Source organism: Melanostigma gelatinosum, assembly GCF_949748355.1.
Source record: "Melanostigma gelatinosum genome assembly, chromosome: 16".
In the NCBI taxonomy this organism is placed as follows: Eukaryota; Metazoa; Chordata; class Actinopteri; order Perciformes; family Zoarcidae; genus Melanostigma; species Melanostigma gelatinosum.
In genome coordinates this window covers 13763219-13779124 of record NC_136649.1, presented here as the reverse complement: position 1 = coordinate 13779124, position 15906 = coordinate 13763219, and the positions used below count along the sequence as shown (strand labels likewise).

The 15906-nt window shown below is 44.7% G+C and overlaps 1 protein-coding gene across 1 annotated transcript in view; it reads left to right on the top strand.

Moving 5' to 3' along the window:
* Positions 1–10785, top strand: part of luzp1 (leucine zipper protein 1) — a 35958-nt gene extending 25173 nt beyond the window's left edge. Inside the window, exons 3-7 of the mRNA XM_079286281.1 lie at positions 69–2340; positions 2678–3264; positions 3391–3570; positions 8930–9214; positions 9694–10785. Coding sequence (XP_079142407.1) covers positions 69–2340; positions 2678–3264; positions 3391–3570; positions 8930–9172 — 3282 coding nt within the window. The 3' untranslated portion in view covers positions 9173–9214; positions 9694–10785. The remainder of the gene's footprint in view (positions 1–68; positions 2341–2677; positions 3265–3390; positions 3571–8929; positions 9215–9693) is intronic.
* The last annotated feature ends 5121 nt before the right edge of the window (positions 10786–15906 follow it).

The following is a 15906-nucleotide window of genomic DNA, read 5'->3' as shown; positions in this document are numbered from 1 at the left end:
AGCAATGAGTGGAATAGAAATTCACTCCATGAATGGATTAATGAATGGTTTCTCGCTCTCTTCTACAGGACAGAGTCATCCAGGGAGAAGGCAGCAACTCATCCCTGCTTGGAGACGTGGAGGACCTTAGGAAACGTCTTCTAAAGATCCAGGGGAAGGATGAGGAGGTACGCAAAGCTGAGGATCTCTGCCGCACAGTCAGAGAGAAACTGGAAGAAGAGGAAAGCCTGACGAAGGAGCTAAAGGCCGAGATTGAGCGTCTACAACGGAGGATGGCGGAACTGGAGAAACTGGAAGAAGCTTTTGGGAAAAGCAAGTCTGACTGCAGCCAGCTCTGCCTGAGCCTGAATGAGGAAAAGAACTTGACCAAGAAGCTCTCGTCAGAGTTGGAGGCCCTCAAAGCACGTCTGAAGGAGGTGGAGGGCTCTGAGATAAAGCTGGAGAGGGCAGAGGAGGCTTTGGCTATGGATCTTGAGAAACTCAAAGGATTCACCCAAACCTTTATGAGTGAGCGTAAGAGGCTAGTAGAGAAACAGAGGGAGGACGAGAAGATCATTCTGAAGCTGACAGAAAAATTGGAGCACCAGAAGAATTGCCTTGGCCTGTCTGCAGACCCCGGTCCTGCAGATTTCATGAGGTCACGAATTGAGGATGAGCTTTCATCCACAGGGCTCCTCACGGGTAAACTGGCTGGACGCAGGAAGAGCCTTGACTACTTGAAGCTGGCTGATGACAACATCGGTCTTGTGAACAAATCAGAGAATGAGAAGAACAGCGGTTTTGAAGGCTCCCAGGATGAGGACAACAAAGTAAAGGAGCTGACACAGGAAGTAGAGAGACTGAAGAATCGCCTTAAACAGCTTGAGATAGTGGAGGAGGATCTAAAGAGTTCAGAGTCCAGAAATGGCGAACTTCATGAGAAGTTGCAGATGGAACGAAACCGTGCTCGCCGACTGAACGAGCAGGTGGAACAGCTCAGGACGCAGCTGTGCGGCAAAGTTGGAATTGGAAGAAATGGAACCAGTAATGTGGATAAACACTGCAATGTAAGCACCAACATTTGCCCCAACAGCCCTGCTAAAGTCCTGGAGAATGGCAAAGCTGAGAATGAAGAGAGTATTGTGAAGGGATGTTTCAGACAAGAGAAACCCAAATATAGGAGCGCTGCAACCGTCTCAGAGCCGAGTTCCCCCAAACACAGAAACAGGGAGCTCTCTCCTCAGCATAAGAAAGAGACAAAGCTGAGGAGCAAAGATCCCAACCACTCAGAGGAGAGCTCTCCCAAGTCTGTGAGGAGAGCCCTGAGTCCTGCGCACAAGAGTAGGACACCCAAAACCCCAGCTCCTGCGATTTCTTCTGATAACGGAACCAGAGACACAAGACGAGGCAGTGAGGAAAAGACGAGAGGAGCCACTCCCTGCTCTGTAAACTCCTCCTCTACTGAGATTAAGAAAGCTCCTGTTCTTAGCCGCTACCCTCCAGCAGCTAATGTCCAGAAGCCACTGAGGACGGCTCACAGACGGACTGATGGGGATGATAAAAAGGGCAAAGTAGAAACGTTTTCAAAACTATGCGTAGGTAGTGATAGTGAATCAAACAACTCTGATGTAGTGCCCAACAGTTCAAGTACCATCAACAGTATCTCTGCTTTTGAGAAGGGCACAGTGTCTGCCTCAGATCAGGAATCAACAGACCAAGTTCAGGAATCTGTCGCCCCTACCCTGTCCAAAGCCAATGGGGCCTATGCAGCCTTCAGATCCCCCGTCACTCCACTGTTGCCCAACGACCCGTTGTCAGGTCATTCATCTGCCTCTGAAACAGAATCTGCTGGTTCAAGGCCCTCTGAACCAGAGCCTGTAACTGAGACGACTACTTCAACTGTAAGCAGTAGGACTGCAACCCCCAGATATCCTAGATACCCCCATGTCCATGACTCCCATTCAGAGGGTTCTTCTTCCAGGAGCTCATTTGATGAAGAGCTCCACAACAGAACACTGTTAGCTGAGGGAGGCCACCAGGGGCCCACACATACTGCATCGGAGATCGAGATCCAGCGAGTGTGCAGCCCACGCGAGGCGCTGATGTCCAAAGCGGTCATCAAGCCTGCGATCGTAGCGATCGACAGGAAGGAAGTGATGATTTCAGAACCTTTGTCTACAAATGGCAAACCCAAAATCTCCACCAAACCCATGGTGACCACCACTAGTAAAATGACCAGTAGTATAACCATCTACCCCAATGACCCAAGCTCTTCAAGAACAAGCAGTCGCAGCAGCAGTGTGTCCAGTGAGCCCATGCCGATCAAAGAACGCCACACCTCCACTAGTAACATCCTCATAGGTAAGGACGGTAAAGGATGGCAGTCATGTTTTTAACAGTTCAGGTGCTATGATACAATTTATTTCTATTTGAACATGAGGTGTAAAAATGCAAGACTTAAAAGTAGTTCTGTGAGGTTGTATTCAAGAAGTGCTTTGAGCTAAATGCTAATATCAGCACGCTATCATGCTCACAGTGACAATGATAACATGCTGATGTTTAGCAGGTATAACATTGACAATGTTCACCATGTAGCTGTAGCAGCTGCATTACTGTCTTGTTGCTCTTACTGTCAGCTTGTTGCAACTATAAAATATTTTGGTTGGAAAATATTGTATATACGTTTCTTCATTGCCAGGCCCCAGCAATGAGCACCATGGCAGCATCTCCGTCCCGTATGAGATCTCCATTCCCAAAAGTGAGATCACCTTGCGGTCGTGCCAAGACCAGGACTGCATAGTAGACGACCCCAGTGATTCCTCAAGGTCCAAACACCACAACACTTCCAGAGTGGAGACCACCACCAGCCACCTGTGCTGCCAACGCGGCAACTTCAGCCTCCAGTCCATGGACACCACCTCTGCAGACTTCAACGACACAGAGTCGGGCTTCGAAAGCAGCAGCAGTAGCACCACCACGGTCACCAGCTGGAGACACCAAAGACCAGGCCAGCACTCCCAAGAAGACAGTTTACCAGACTCGAAGAATGTGACCGTGAGAAGCACCTGGAAGAACCGGGGCACTGTGTTAACGGATGAGTCGGGCCGAGGAAGAGGAGGTGCAAGGACCATAACTGATGCGGGGTCTGAGGATGAAGCAGAGGTCGCAACAACATGGAGGGCTTACCGGGCAACCACGTTTGACACAGAAGAAACAATAAACAGCGGAACAGGAGCTGGTGGGAATACCGAGGCACAGAGGGGAGTCAAGCCGTCCCCTGCAGAGGTGAGCTAAAGAACAAATGTATGAGACAAATGAGTATGTTCTTTACACAAAGTTAACAATAAATTGGAGGATATGAACTACTTTATAGCTGCATAATGTTGCTCTTTGTGTTGCTCCCTGTCCCAGGTGTACATGCGTAGGATCAACAGTGTGGTCACTAATACCAGAGAGGTCGAGGACCCCGCGATTTGCAGAGGCAAATGCTCACAGTCTCCCACCGCGGAAGCAAGAGGCCTGGGAAAGATCGTACCCCACGCACCGGTTACCGCTCAGTCCTGGGGCCGATCCTCCACACAACAACCACAGGTAGGACGACTTTTCTGCTCTCATAAGATGTGTTCTTTTGACACGATGCAGGTAGACAGAAAGTGTTAATATGAATGAATTATTTATTAGTCTTCATCAAATGGTAAGCACAAAGCAAGTGTCATGGTTTTGCAAAGTGTGGCTGGTAATTGTACATGCTTGGAGTGTTTAGTGTTTTGACAATGTGGAAGTCACTTAAAGTAACTCAATCACTTAAAATGTAATTCCTCCCTTCTTGGAAAATGAGTCCTTGTGTCTGCTTTAAATTTCTCAAACTTTTCTGGCATTAAACAAACATGTGACGGCACTGTTACTGCATAATGTGTCTTCTTAAATACCCTGCATTGCCACGCAGGTGAAGGCCTTATCCGTACCACTCTTCAAACTGTTGTCTTGCAGATAAAAGTCCAGAAAGTACAACCACAGCGCTGAGCTCCTGGTGTGTCCACTTTGCACGAGAGCTCAGCTTGTATTTTTCCCTGACGCCAGGCTCTGCGACTTCAAGCTTAGCCAGCAGTTCTGTAGGCCCCACTCCTGCTGCCCCAGTAAGCACAAAGAGAAAAGGGTGGGACAAAAAAAAAAGAGGGAGGATGGAAATGAAAAAGACCTTAACAGGGGGAAAAGAGTTCAGAAAACCTCAAGGAGAAGAAAATAGCTTTCATTTAAATGTGCCACCACGGCCTGTGCCCCTGCCAGGCTATTCTACACAAACATTACTAAAAGAAAACGGTTGCTCACCCCCACTTAGTGCATGCATTGGATCACTGTGTGTTTGTGTATTGATCCACATACATGAATCTTTCACCTGTTACTGTGTAAGGGCTGATATTTTAGGCTTCTGGTTTTCTTTTAGTATGGGGTAATGTAATTTAATCTCAATCTGCCGTATGACTTCAACACTTTTGTGGAGCTACATTATAAACAATTAATTAGAAAGACAGAGATTGAGCCCACTCATTTCATGTATGTGTGCCTATGTCTTAACATGTAAGATTGTGTGCATAGCTACAATTAATGGAGTGTGAAAGTGTATACAAGTCTTTCGAAAGATGAGGTGACGACTTCTAATGGGCTACAGTATTAACTTGTCTGTTGGTATATAATATATTATCAAATGGCCGTAGTACTGCTTACAGAGTGGGCTCCATGGCTACAATAACATCAGTCTGCCAGTTTGACAAACTATGCTGGACTCGAGGCCTTTGGGTAAGATCTCTGTGTTTCCCCCTATAAATAAACTGGATGTTGCCAAGGAGACCAACACATACATGCAAAGTGTCTGCTGTCTCGTCCATCATGTTTGCTCACATTAGCTTCACCTTCCTTTAAACTGGCTTTGTCTTACATATATACTGTGTGTGTATATACACAGCACAGAGATTGCCTGAAGATGATTATCTTTTTTTTAACCGGAGGTTGCCACCTGGGTAAACTACAACGTCATCATTTGTATAGCTCTATGGGGTATTCTTTTAGAAGTAGCGTATTGAAGGGATGTTGACCAGACCAGGACTTCAGCAGGTTACAGGGTCCTGGTTGCGTTCTGCACCAAAGTCGTGTAGTGCGTTTAGGCTTCATGGGTTCTCTTCCTCTGAGAACTTTCCCTAAGGCTGGGCAGCAACCCTTTTTTTTTTTTTTATTATTATTATTTTTTTTTAGTGTGTGTCAACTATCAAGTGCTAAAAAGCTAATATTGAATTATGACATCCTGAGCCACGGCTTTGTCACAGAAGCATAATGCCCGACTCCCTCTCTCCCCTAAAGTTAACACTGTTTGCTGTCTTAACAATGAGCCCCCCCCCCCCCCCACACACTGCTATAGACTAGAAAGAGCAGTAGGGGACAGCCAGCTTGGTTTTTTGTTTCTGACGCCTCCCCGCCCTCCTATTTCATGTCATCCAAGCCCCGACATGAGCAAAGTGGCTTCAAGTCGTGTATTTGAGAAGCTCTGTCAAAGTCGGTGCCCGCATCAGTTCTACTACATGGCCTTGACCCCAGGGCTTTTTCAGGAGCGCTCTCCTCTTTCTGAACCTGTCCCACGTCACTCATCCTTGATAGCCCTGGTTATCCTAAAGCCCTGAGTCCCTGTCCTGTCTCTCATGTGGTAAATCAGCAGTGACCTTTTTTCGTCAGCTATGCACTATGCTACGGAAATTTCCCAAACCCACTTAGTTGACACTGTGGCACTTTAAAACCACGTTCATCGTGATATTAAATGGACAAACTGGTCACTCTGTTTGGATAGCAACTATGAAGAAAAATTGCTGTGTGCAAAAAAAAAACATACTTCAATCCATAATTATGCTTCAAAGCATGTCTTTGAGCACAGCTGATCATTTTTGGTTTGGATTCTAAGAACATTTCAGTGGTCTGAACAGCATCCATTCCCAAGAGGTTTGGATAAATACAGCTGTAGTTAGGACAGAGGGAGGTTGGGATTAGTTTGTGACTGCCGTGTCAAAAGTTGATTGAAGAGGTTTGTGTACACGTTTGTAGATGGAGGCATGTGGGTCAATGGAAGGGGGATGTCGTTAACGTCCTTTCTCAGGCTTCATTCATCAAAGTTACAGACTGCATGTGAATAGCAGCGGTTTATATCTGATGTTGTAGTTTTAGACATCTTAAATTCTCTTTCATTATTAAAAGATTGTTTGAAAAAATGTGTGTCTTTGTAACCATTTACATCAAAGGCTTCCCAGTGATCAGAGTAGTGCAGACTGAAAATCAGCGATCAATAAATAGTCATTGAGGAGACAGCACTCCCAGTTCCTTTAAGCACCCTGGAGCGATCTGGGAAAACTGACAGCTTATTGATTAGCTTTCTTTCATGAACCTCATGTATAAATTATTTGGATGCCATTTATTCAACTCTATCAACAACAGATTGCCAAGACATTTTATACAGACATTCATGGCGTCCAGAGGATGAAGCCCACTGACTTTGTTGATCTCCTCAATTTAACTACAGCATCACCATGACAGTGATATTTTAGGTTTTTTGATGGATTGGTACATATGGTACCATACAGGACTTGGTCCAAAACACACATAAAGATACAAATAAAATGTCAGTGTGAAAATGCTTGCTTGAGTACAGAGCAGGACAGTATTGTAGTGATTCCTCCCCGCTGTAGCTGTAGGAAACCTCAGCCCGGACACGAATGAACCGCAAACTTATGTTTGGCCGAGGACAACGGGGCCGATATGGCCGCTGAACGAGATACCCAAACATCCTTTGTTGAGTCATAAACCAGCGGCAGCGAGGTAAAGTGTGGGATCCTGGCTACTCACCATTCAGCCTGATCTGACCCGTGCAGAAAAATCCCTCTGGAATAAGAGTCTGTGCAGCAGCTAAAGTTGTAGAGCATCAAACAGACACTGTGCAAAGAATGGCTTTTATAAATCATAACCAATAAACCGATCATCACCAGGGAAAATCAAACACACATTTTTGACCTTTTCTGAAACATTTCACCTGGAGTGTCAAGAGTGTTGTCTTGTTGGAGAGGTGATTTAAGAGTTTGGGTTGGCAAGACATCCCCATTCCTTTTAGAATTGGGCGAGAGACCAAGGGCAGACAGATTTAAAGTAGGGATATAATTCCTTCTGCAGACGCTCTGACACGCTACTTGGATTACGTCTTAAATCTGCCGGCCTTCATTTTGAATTAGAAAGAAGAGCTTTCTCACAGTGTCCTTTTGGTATTCAAAGTAAACTCTTGGAAACTGTATTGATAATTCTAACAAAGAGCCTCCCTTTCTCATGAAAGTATGTATGAAAGCCTAAAACACGAGAAGATTGATACCACTCTGTCTCTACGGTAAATATGAATCTGCAGTTGGTTAGCTTAGAAAGACTCACCCACAATGCAACATTGTTAGATATGAGAGGGGCATCGATCTTCTTATCGATCTTCTTATCTCACAAAGAGAAAGTGAATCAGTTTATTTCCCAATATCTCAAACGATTCCTTTAAATATCACAGAACATGACTAACCTTTTCATTTGACATACAAAGTTGGTTCGAGATACGTACTCTGCTTTTCTTCGTCCTACCGGTTCTGTTTTTTTTTTTTTTTTTTAATGGTGTCAAATTATCACGCTGTGCTGCCAGACGTGATTTAACGTTTCTGATTATAGCGGCCTATAAAAGCCTGTTTTCCAAGCTGAAGGCCTTCAGGTGTGAGCTGGAGCAGGTCTGTGATGACAGCAGCACTTGCTGTTCCAGTAGGTTTCCTCTGCTGCGGCACATCAACTTACTTAACAGCATTTATGACAGGCTGACGTTGCTCTTGCCCAGATATTTTCTTAAATTAACTTTCAGCCACATGGGGGGGAAAAAGCTCTCCGTTGGCACACACACACAGAAGTTACTAATTTTCCCTCGACTGAAGCCACACGTCTTTTAAAAGATGTTTTGGTTCTATTGAGCGTTACACTTCATCATTTTCAAGCTTTCTCTTTTAATACATGCCAAATCTTTATTGTCTGGTGTATTTTTTTTCAAACGTTTGTTATTTTAAGCCTATTACAATATGGTGAACAAAGCACAAGCCTCCTGTTGATTGTAGGAGGAACACTGGAAGTGCATTACTCGGCAACCTTGTGAAAGCCCCCGGTCTTGCAGCTGTGGCTTACCATAGAAGGAGAATATGCCACTCTGCCGTTTCCTGCCTTCGGTGACTGGAGCAGGAAGTGACCACACTGAACACGCCTACTTGGCAGGGTTTGCCGGTGACTGATTTCCTGTCTGTTACCCCTGGAGACCGAGACAGGCAGTCCAGCAGGGCACCATTAAAGCCAATTAGTGAGAATGCATTCTAAAACGGCACCAGAAGCCAACTCCAGCCCAACAAATGTCACTAATTATGGTGCTTTTTTAAAGCTGAAATTACAGGAGCGGGGTGCCGTTTCTGTGTGCTTTAGGAACTGCATCGTCATCTAACTCTTGCTTTCTTAGAGCAGGGTTGCTGAGGTTATGAGAGGGGACGTGCCGCTGTAGCTACCACAGACTAGTAACGTTGGGTTTGTTTTCTAGTCAGCCCACCAAATTATAAATCTCTCAGCTTGGGGTATGTTTGGGGTTTTTGGTTGGGGATTTTTCCCCTGGCAGAAGTCCACATGGCAGTGTTTCCCTGTCACACACCAGTTAACATAAGCAGCATCTATTTAATGCCCACATAATAGAAAAGTCCAAACAAAATGCCCAGAGCTCCTAACACAACTCCAGAATATGGGATTGAAGGAATTGACCTCTGTTGTAATGTTTGTTTCTGACAAATGCAAATGCCAAACCAACCCCCGTCTTAAACTCTCCTTAAACAAGACTTTTCTTTGTCACGTTTTCTAACCTTTCCAGGCTGCTGATAGCGCGGAGCCCAGTCCAAGCCCGAGCGACAGTCCAGCCTCCTGGAGGCGGCAGATGCCCAGCAGCGACTCTCATCACCTGGGGAGCTCTAGTGACCGGGCGTCCAAGACGGCGGGGGCCTCCTCCAGAGGGGATCTGTGGTCCAGTCGGGGTCAAGGGCCAGGGGCCAGAGCTGAAGGGAGGAGTGGAATGGGGAGCCGACCATGGAGTCATCGTCACTCTGAGCATCATTAGACCAGCTGGGGTCTTGGCAGCACTTCTACAGCAAGAGGACAGGTAGGAGAGGACAGGGTCTTTTCTTTTGTCTCTTGAAACTAAACAATTAAAGGAAACTGATCTTAATCACCCCTGGTGGAATGATGTCACATCTCCTAATGGGGTTTAAAATCTAATTTTCAGTATTAAGCTGACCTGACGCTGCTGTAGCACATTTCACAGTGCAGTAGTTTAATGAGTAGAGTGACCCCCAGTGGGAAGCCCCAGCTTCCCTGCATGTAACATCCACCCTGCTGAGGGGTCCATGAGCAAGGCAATTCCAGGTGAACGGTGCTGTTCAGCTGATTAAAACACTTGAGGTTTTCTGGGAATAGATTTTCATCGGTGAGTGTACTAATTTAGCTTAATTAGTACCAAATTACTTTGTTCTTTCTGGCACACTTTCTTGGACCAATCATGTCAAAAGAAGATGAATAGTTGTGTTAAAATAATGAAGGTTTAAGCAAGCTCTTTCTTTTCATTTTTTTTCTTCTTGACAGCACTCCATCAAGCTCTCAATGGAACAAGAAGAGCCAAAACATCGGTCTCCCGTCAACTAATGGCTTCCATCTCCAAAAGTCAACATCCACAGCTTTCATAGCAAAGAAAAGAAAACTAGCAGTTGCAGCCACATAGTGCAACAAACCACAGACCTGACATCCTTACTCTGACCCCGAGTGTGTGCTGAGACGTGAACGGCTCTTCCTATCCGGAACTTTCTCTGTCCCAAAAGAGGCATAAATGGAAAGATGGTGCCTGTACAGTGTTTTGGAGGTCGCCTCACCAGCCCATGTATCCTCTTCTGCTTCTCGTGTTGGATGTATTATAGTGTAATCTCGAAAACTTGACAAGGGAGAGGCTGGCATGTTGAGGACGGCTGGGGATTTCCCTGTGTGCCAGAAAGGGTTTAAAGAGATTTATAGGAAGGATGACTCAAAATGTTTCTCAGAGGACCATTACAGTGACCTCAATGGAGCTGGATATATCGCTTCTGCATCAGAATTTCAACCTTTCTCCATCGCTGAAAAAAAAACCAACAACCCAATCTTCAATCAACTGCAGTACAATGTTTAAGATGCGTCTTCATCTCACAGGGCAGGATCTTCATGCAGAGTTATTCACAAACTAGTAGATCTTTAACTTTGTCATGTGACCAAAAACAGGAAGCGAATTGTTGCATGTAACATGTGCGCGTTTTTTTTGTTTTTGTTTTTTTTTTGGTTCATTTTCAACCCATGTCACCACTTTCTGGCATGCGGCCTCAAAACTGGATTTAATTTGGAGTCTTCGATGTTGAGTGAACATTTGCATGTTTCCAAGTAATAAATGACGAGCACTTGAAAGATTGTGACTCAGCATGTACTCTGCCTAAAGGATTGTTGGTTTGCTGCATTTAAGGAGCACACACACACACACACACACATATATACACACACACACACACACACACACAGATGCATTCTGACAGCCCGGGACCTTATTTATGCTTTTTCCCATTTTCACCAGTTATTTAGATTCTTTGCAATTTGCTTCCTGTTCTGCATTATCCTTTCCCTTTCTGCTCAACCATATCAAGAAAAAAAACAAGTAGTTTGCACGCAGTGCAATGCAATGCACATGTAGAAAAATGAATAATTGGGGGGGTGGGGGTGTATTGTTTATAACCTCAAACAATGCTACAATTTCCATGGTGCTTTGTTTTACAGCTCTTGCAACTGTCCTCATTCATGTATTTTTAGAGAGCCATAGCAAAAGAGGAGTTTCTGTCTGAACTGAACATTAGACTTCGGATTACCAGCAAACCTGGCCTGGCAAGGTGGACATTTTTTCTTTTCTTTTTCAGTGCTGCTGTAAATACTAGTCTACGTGCCAGCCAGTCATAGGAAGACTCGAGACTCCTAATCACAAGGAAGTGACAGTTCAGCTTGTATGTGACTGGGTTCGCCGTGCGAATTGTCCCAGATTATTGCCGTTTCTTATTTCTGTACAGGTGTATTGTTTTAAAATATCAACATGCGGTTGGTATGTTGGCGCAAGCTCTCGCAGGAGGGGTGCCACTGCAACAATGGGGGGGGGGGGTGCCATAAACCAGTATAGTAGTGGCCAGTAATTCAAATAAGATATTTTCATTGAGGTGAATGGTGCATATCAAGGACTTTTATTAGGCTCCTGCTGGACGTCAGATCTGACACACAGCATTTATTGCAGTACGACAGGCGATGCCAACGTTGATGCTTCCACAAACTATCTGAATGTTGCTACTGAATGCAGCTGAGAATGACCGATGGCTTGATGCCCCGATCCAACACGACTGCACTGTTTATCTGACAGGATCAATAACCATAACTGTGACAGCTTGGGACACATGAAATCTGTTCAAGAACTTAAAACGCTCCATCTGGTTCCTCTGCTGTTACGGCTCTCAATGCCGTGTTGAGTCACAACCTGCTGGGGACGGTATTTCTCAGTTGTCCTGTATTCTACCAGCCGCCATCTAGCTGTAGTATTTATTAGTCTTCATACATGTACAGGTTATTTTGTTGAGAGGTCTGTCGCCGCTTTGTCACTTTACTGTTTATGCAAGCAGGAGATTATATGCAATCAATAAGCTGCCCCCCCCCCCCCCCCATGCAATGTTTGTAACAATGTCAGCCATCATGCTTTACATACAAATCAGTGATAACTCCAAACGTAACTGTTTGTTTACCTTCAGAATGCACATTTTCACTAATATTGACTTTTACGTTTTGCTAGAAATATATACAGTATGTTCATCTGTGCCTTGAGATAAAGTAAGAGAGAGATTATCCCAACAAATTCAGACCTGCACCAAATTGTTAGTCATATAAATGACATGCAATACTGATTGTGAGGTTGACTTTTTCTTTTCGAGGATTGTTGTATGGAACGTCGTAAAAGTATTTTTGGTTTAAGTGTAAAAAGGTTCTAAGAAGGAACTCTCCCCTGAGGATGTCTGAGCAAGGTTCCCTGAGAAAGAGCTCGGTTTTTTTTTTTTTTTAACCCAACTTCAAAGTATCCTTTTTAAAGAGTATAGACCACACCGCCCAAAAAGCTATGTCCTTTGGATTTGTCTGTCAGGGTTGCAGCCTCAGAGAGGATTGCCATGTGGCCACTTCATGGCCACTGCTGGCTTTAAGTCTGTTCAGAGCTCCTAGTGCGCGTGCCAAGACTTGATGATCATGTAGCCTTTCTCTGTTATTGTTTCTTCTACCACTCTTCTCATTTACCAAGAGGGAATGCCATCTTTTCCCCCAATCGCTCATCTTCTCAACCGATTTCCAATTTCCCTTTTAATACGTAAGAGAAGTCAAGTGTCCCTCTTTCTTCTCTTTCTCACACTTGCTCCGTTGCGTCCTTCTCACTTCCTAAAGGGGAGGCCTAGACCTAAACAGCAGTGCTACGTGTTCAGAGTTATTTTATTGAAGGCGAGAGGCCTGTCACCAGGCTGTGATGGGCAGCGCCCCGGGTAGCTGAAAGGTCAGAGGTCAGAGCTGCATCTAATCCTGTCTGTCTTGACTCAGGGCTTCTAAATACAGGCGAGAGGGAGACCGACAGCTTGGCAGTGATGTCCACTTTAGGGATAATTAAAACAGACGAAGGTATCGAATGTCCAGCTCTGCCTGAGCTCACGCTGCCAGAGATGCACGCGGTGTGGTCGTCCATCGGTGTGTGTGAGTGTTATTAATATGTCAGCGAGGGCGTCTCGTTTAAAGCTCGACTTGTCAACTGCTGTGTTGTAAGCTGCTGCAGATCCCAGAGTAAAAAAACAAACATGCACGTGTGTTTGTCAGAGTTGGCATGCAGGGCCGGAGATTGTTTCTTTTTTTTGAGGCTGACATCACCGTGGTTTAGGATTACTGTACCGTATATAGCAACTCGGTGATGCAAGTGCTAACACGAATGCCCTCCTCAACCTTGATCCTGCCTTACTTCCCTCCCGTGTGTCACCCCGTTTCCCTCCACCCAACAAATAAGTCAGACAGTTTCACCCGTCCTCACTACAACTATACTGTGCACCCTCTATCATTTGCTCTTTTACTTTCATTCTCCAACCTTTCTTAACCTTCTGTTCCTGAACCTGTGTAACCCCCACCCGCCCCAACCTCGAGAGAGCCTTTGAATCCGGGGTCCCAGGAAGAGCCCAGCTGTTGAAAACTGTGGGTTTTTATGACACGTTGGAGGGTTTCCCTCCCGGAGACCGGCTTCAAAGACAGCAGGGCTTTTTAAAAGGGTTAAGTTGAAACTCCATCCTCTGCTATGCGTGATGCCTTTCTTCCTTACAAGCCTCAAAGCACACTAACACCCGACTGTACATCCACTCCGTCCACTGGAATCTAGCTGGACTCTGTGTGGCGTCATAAAGACCGCTTTAGGCTTCGACCTGAATGTGTTTTGGGCTACGATCTGCTGTTATAGGTCCTATTCGTTGCTCCTGGTGACAAGAGCCTGTATAGTGTTGACAGGGTGGAATGTACTGACTGGTCATCTGGGACTCGAGTGAAGACTTTACAGGTTTCAGAAGTTCTACAGCTTTCGTGGCGTTTTAAACTGAGGTTTTGTCGGTTCCTCTCCTGCCTGAATGGTGGCAGTTTTGCAGAACATTGCTGAACGAGAGAATCGGTATGAGCACAATATTTAGGACACGGCTGTGAATGTCGTAACAGAAAATTCCTACAAGGACAAGAAGTGGTTAAACAGCAGTTAGCAGAAATCCCCATAAACTCTGGTGCTGTAAGTGTAAACATTCGTTATTTACAAGTCATTGTGTTTTTCCCCTTTTATTAAGTAGACTAGAATGTACTCGGTGGAGATTGGAGTGGCGAGGCAGAAATGGCTCTCGGGCAGCGAGCAGGCCCTTGTCCTCAAAAGCCTCCATTGTGAAGCCAGGGTCATGGTGTCATTGGGTGGCGTAGGCTGTAATCTGCACTTAACCAGCACTTAACTTTAAGACCTCAAACGACTAATGCCCCTTTAGTCCCCTTTGTCAAAAAAAAAAATGGTGTCCCAGAATTGTATTTTAGTTCCGTTTCAGTCGCCGTTTGCGGAATGTACCACAGTCTGATATGTTGTGTGTTTCTGCACCAGCCAAATTCGGGTATTTCCGAATCATCCCACCAGTTAAAGAAAGGAAACTGGCGTGCACTCAGCGAATGAATAATCTTTGAGGTGTGGCACCCTGTTATGCCTGCATCTCAGCCTTCTAACATTGTGCCAAAATCATTCCACAGTATTTACAGTTTACAGTTGGAGACGGTGCCAACGCTTCCCCAGACGGTCACCCTGTCTGATACTGAAATTAAGGGGACTTATTCAATTTGAGGGTTTTCTTTTTTTGTTTTCTGTCAATTGTGTTTTGATTGCTTTGTCAAACAAAAGATGTCTTATTTTGGAAGCTATATCGGATAGATTTTATTTAAGGAAACTTGTAATTTTGTAAAGTGGGCCTTATTATTGAAATATATTAAGTATTTGTCCATCTTGATTTTAAGTGATATTTTTTTGCAAGATAAGTATCTTCTTCCTCATTGTTAATACACTCCTGGAGAGTACTTCTTCCTGTATTTTGTGTTTGTTATTTTAATGCAAGACATTTCTCACGACATGATGGCACACCACGGATCAGAGAGAGAGAACCCAGGGTTGTCATAGCCATTGAAAACTGAGAGCTATGTGCGTTTTATCAGTGCTGAACAGGTTCACAGTACTGAGTGATTCACCATGTGTCGTCCCGCTTTTATCAGGGACCATTCAGTGCTGCAACCTCTTTGCTGCTCTGTTCTCCCTCGCTCTTTTAAATTCAGGGTTCGTACATCTTTTTGTAAGTGCCTACGTTCTGTAAGTGCTGCCAAAGAAAGAAGCGTGCAGGCCCCAGAAACACACGTATGTATATAGATATAAACACACAGAAAAAAAACATAATAGGAATCAAATCACACAACTGGATCTCGTTTACACACATACATGCACAGATACAAGAATATCAGGCCTGTACAATCAACTGTTATTTTGTTTAAGTTCATTTTGTTTGCAGAAAAAGGAGACTGGCACACAGAGGTGTCAAACACGACTGTATGCAATGAAATCAGATCAAATGGGTTTTTATGGTTTAATATTGCTTCTCAGTGTGTCTGCATTGCCAGATGGACTGTGTGGGGAGGCTTTTTTTTTTTTTTTTCCCTGTTTTAGACTTCATACATTGTGCATGTTTTAACCTTACTGTGGCTGGCGCACTCTGCATGTAGGTCTCTTGAAGCTGCCAACTGTACAGCAGACCATATGTATTCCAATAAAAATAAAAACCAACCTGTTTGTAACACGTTTCCATGTCGGAACCTGTGTGTGTGTGTGTGTGTGTGTGTGTGTGTAGCTGATCGTGTGTAAAACCCAACCATGTATGTTAATCTCCTTTATGCTTTTCTGCTGAACTAGCTCAGCAAGTTTTGATTTCATAGCAGTACACAGTGTACGTGTGCGCACAATTGTCTACTTTTACCAGCGAAAACAGCAGCTGACGGTACGCAAAAATAAGCAGGCAGACAAATGAGGCAAATTTGGTCAAGTACAAAGACGAAAACCACAAGCTGTTGTGGAATGCAAAGTCAGCACACACAACTTTCTCTTAAACGGCTACGCCTCACTTTATGAAAGCCAGCAATTCTGTCCCTGCAACTGAAATTGAAATCATCTACTCT